The 4,620-nt window shown below is 28.7% G+C and overlaps 1 protein-coding gene across 1 annotated transcript; it reads right to left on the bottom strand.

The window, feature by feature from the left end:
- Window positions 1-1,531: 1,531 nt before the first annotated feature.
- On the bottom strand, window positions 1,532-4,001 carry LOC127075582 (uncharacterized). Its single transcript, XM_051017039.1, has 3 exons — window positions 3,841-4,001; window positions 3,498-3,603; window positions 1,532-2,749 (listed from the first exon to the last, which is right to left on the bottom strand). The coding sequence occupies exons 1-3, from the start codon at window positions 3,877-3,879 to the stop codon at window positions 1,806-1,808; spliced, it is 1,089 nt and encodes a 362-aa protein (XP_050872996.1). The 5' UTR covers window positions 3,880-4,001; the 3' UTR covers window positions 1,532-1,805.
- Window positions 4,002-4,620: the final 619 nt, after the last annotated feature.

The following is a 4,620-nucleotide window of genomic DNA, read 5'->3' on the forward strand; positions in this document are numbered from 1 at the left end:
TGCTATTTGGGACTCATGGAGGACCATATATGTATAATATGATGTATAACTTGAAATATTTGATAAAATGGTGAAGTAACTTGCTGAGGAAGTCATACAAGATACCCAGATGAATTAGGGCTTCCAAGGCAAACAAGCTCCAAACTCTTGATGAATTATTGATCAAAATGATATGTGAAGACCATAGGGATCCATTTATGATGTCTAGAACCAATATGAACCATATCTTGATTGATTTGTTTGCATTAAGGATCTCAAAGCCTAGTTGTTTGCTTGATGAGGCATTGGTGGATGCACACACCACCTACAAAAGAAGTAAACTATACATTGACATATTTTTGGTATTTTGGTTAGTAAATAATGAAAAACAAAGTATGATACAATAAAATATGCTTGATGATCTTTCCCAATGTAAACCCAATGAATGATGGGTAAAGAGGATAATAAGGTGTGATTCTAAAGCCAATGCATTTGATGAGATAGCATGAGGGATCTTAGGGTCAAAATTGGGGTCTTACACATAGCATGCCTCATGGTTAAGGGATTGTATATAATTCGATCGTTCCCAATAGAGAATTTCACCCTTACAAGGCTCATGGTTGAGGGAATGTGTACCATCTAATAGTGTGGGCCCAATCTAAACTTAAACTTTGAAGATCCCACCCTTATTTCTAACTTGTCCAACAAGGAATGGACAAGATAGGTCAAGTCAATCAGGCTGAGACATAACCTATATGGATGGGTTATTCAAATTAGGGAACGAAGGACAACACATTTATGAGCAAGTTAGGGACAATATTGGAGGAAATAATGCATTAAGAACCACCATTGAGACCCTTCATAATGGGTAAATCTTCTGAAATGGCCTTTATGGGTCTTGAATATGAAGCTAACCAAGATGAATACTATATAAAGGTTGACACCATAAAGGAAAAAACATACACTTTAATCCATATGTGTTAATCTTATTGGTTATGCGCTGGTGAAGTTTTCAATTAATATACTCCATACGTACAAATATGTATTTGGAAATGATGAAATGTATCTTTTCTTATAAACATATAATGTCATGATTAATGCTTTATAACAAAATATAATATTTTCATAATGCCTTTATGTTGTTTAAGAAATTTAAGCATTAATGTGTTTGTATCTCAAGTATTGAGTTAGAGAATGATATATTCTCCAATTGTATTTTGAATTATATATTTATTAAGATGAAAAATTATTTAGGTAGAGAATGAGATCATTTATAAAATTATGAGTAATATTCAAGTCAACGATAAATATTTTCTACAAGCAAGGGAGATTCGATAAGGCATTGAAGTTGAAGGTGAGATAGAAAAACAAGACAAAAGTTAATTAGTACATGAAAATATATTATAATCCATAGAATAGGTATGGTTAGAACTTTTGTGTATGTTGAAATTATTTAGAATCCAAAAACATTTTGGATCAGGTGATGGGGTTGAATGCATGGAAGTTGTTATATAGAACTTTGAGAGTGTGTACGAATTATTGAAACATTAGCTAACAAAAGAAAGACACTAACTTTGATATATTAACCATTTGAAATCCATATGAATATGAAATTTTTCATAAAGTACACCGGATACTAGTCATAGATTGACATATTGCACAAACACAAACTCATAGTTCTAACTAATTTAGGACGTCTTATTTTATTTAGAATATATCGATGATACTGTAGATACATAAGATATGATATTTTCACATAATATTTAATCTCAGATATCACTTTATAATAAGTTTAAACATAGGATTATAATCAATTTCAAAATCTACTATATGACACAAGGATGGCCACTAGACTCACTCGTATCAGGTACCCAAGCAATAGCCTTGTTGCCGATAAAATGGCAAACAGAGACAGTTCCTGGATTAACATTGAGAACTTCATTCAACACATTAGGATTCATACCTCTAGTGTCATGATGGCAAATAGTAAGTGCTTTTGATTTAGTTCCATCAGAGGCCACCAATGGGACCATGTAAGTTGTTGTCGCATTGACTGCATGGCAATAAAACACAACTTTTTTAAAATTCAATCTATGGCACATCACTGCTTTGTCTCCAATTTTATTTACTTCCTCCACTACATATTTGTCCTGATTTTGACTTAGGGAACTTGACATGACTTTGACATTCTTTCCAAGCTTTGAAATGACAAAATCCATCATTGATTCTAGTGAAAGCGCACAATATTTGTCTTCCCCTATTGCTGATTGAGTTCTACAATAGCTGTTAAGAATCTGAACTTCTTTTTCATCTGATCTATGTGATACAAAATATTGACTTTCTTTTTGTGTATCTTTTACATAAAGTTGATTTGCTTTTCTAGTTTCTTTGCTTGCCCATGCCAAAAATCCAAAAGGTTGATTTTCTTTTTCTGTTTCTTTCTTATACCACCACACACTAATTCCAAAAGGTTGTTTTTCTTTTGTGGTTTCTTTTTTATCACACACACTAGATAAAAAAGTTTGATTGGTTCTATCAGATTCTTTTTTATACCACCATATACATACTCCAAAAGGTTGACTTATTGTATTAGTTTCTGTTTTGGTTTCTTTTTTGATAGGTAGATATCTTGGTGATTTTGATGATTGGATATCAGAATATTTTTGAATGCCTAAATTCATTGTTTTCCCAGGATATAGATCATGTTCAAAAAAGATAGTCCAATATTGATTCTCTTCTTGGCTTTTGATAGGCATATTAGCTCCTCTTTCTGAAATATCAAATATTAAATCAAATAATTACATGATAATAAATAGTCTTATGCATTAATATGAACTAACTAATATAAAATTATATATAAAAGTACATATCAGTGTAAAATATATACTTAACAAAATATTTAAGTATGCAAATGATTAAGGCAAAATATTTTTATGTTGTTTCCTTTGTAAAACATATTTGTACTGAAATTGATGTTTGTAATACGGAGGATATTTAATTTTAAAGCTTTAAAATGAGTACTAGACTAAATATTGCAAAAATTAATTTTAATATGAGTCAATTTTTTAGGACAATCAAAAATAATAAAGACTAAAAACAAAAATGAATATATTTCTAAAATTATATATTACATTAACTAAAACCAAAATGTAATACATTTAGAATGACTAAAAATATATATTACAAGATCAAGCTGAAAGAGATCTTATAATCTCATCCATGTCATATTTACTAATCCATGTCATATTTACTAATTGAAAGAGAGCTTACAAACATCTAAAGTCATATTTATAGTTTGATGACATATATCAACATGTGACATGAGACAATATTAGACATTTATTTATATAAAAAAAGGCTAACATATGCCCTTAAAACACATTAAAAAGTACTTAATATAGATATATATAGCCTTAAAGATTTAAAAAAAAAAATTCAATACAAAATTTGTAATTTGAGTTCCTTAATTTATGATCCCAACACACAAGTTTACTAGAGCTTATTTATTTTATACTAACCAGATGTCATCAAATCTGAAAGTGCTTTAGGTATAGGAGTGTTTGGCCAAACAGATTTCCAATATTCTTCTCCAGATTTAGATCCATTTATACCCACAAGAACCAACTGCAAATATATTCAAATTAAAATGTCATTTTATAGAACATAGGAGAATATTAATCAAAAGTGTAAAAAAGCACTCAACAACAATTCATTTTTGACTGTATAAAAATGATATTAATTATATATTTAATAACAAATACTGAGTTGTTTTTCCTTTAAATTTTCCAAATGGCATAAAATATTGATAGAATGTTGACACAACTAAAATATAAGTGATCAAGCAAGCAGAAAATAGCTTACCAAAAAGAGAACTAAAACTGATAGATTTTTAAACTCCATTAGGCTGTGTAATGATAGAAACTTAGTGACTGTGTGAGCATAAACGAAATACTGCTGCAAATATATATAGTGAATTCAATGCCATGCTCAATGAATGTGTTGCCGTTTTGGAGTTCAACTGAAATTACAGCTTATTAAATTCATAGTAAATATTGATGAGTCCTAGGTTATATTTGAGTAAATGATCTATTAAATTCCCAATAAATATTGGTGACCACTAGTTGTTTTTTTAATAACAAAATTTACAATAAATATTGGTCGGTACTAGGTTTTCATTGCATAACAATTTATCATAAATATTGGTGAATACTAGATTTTTTTAATAACTAAATTCACAATAAATACAGGTTGGCACTAGATTTTCTTTGAATTTTTATAATTAAGTTGCTGTCAACAATTAAATTCACAAAAGACATACGTGAGGCTGAGGTTATTTTTCATAATTCTATATTTGACATAATAACTGACTACAATTAATTAATATTTTTGGGGTAGATTGAGTATTAATTTTTTTAATAAGAAAATAATTTTTTGAATGGAGTACAAACTATTTTTAATAAGTTGTAATTATCTTATAAATTTTTAAACATAGTCTAGAATTTCCTCTAAAAATATAGTAGTATATTTTTTGTTCCTATTTACATGTTACATTATTAGAAATAATTTGTTCATATTGATATGCCGTTTTTAAAGTTTAATGAAATGAAATAATTAACAAATCATCATATTGGAGTGAGATTT

This window comes from Lathyrus oleraceus, chromosome 4 (assembly GCF_024323335.1).
Source record: "Lathyrus oleraceus cultivar Zhongwan6 chromosome 4, CAAS_Psat_ZW6_1.0, whole genome shotgun sequence".
Taxonomy (NCBI): Eukaryota; Viridiplantae; Streptophyta; class Magnoliopsida; order Fabales; family Fabaceae; genus Lathyrus; species Lathyrus oleraceus.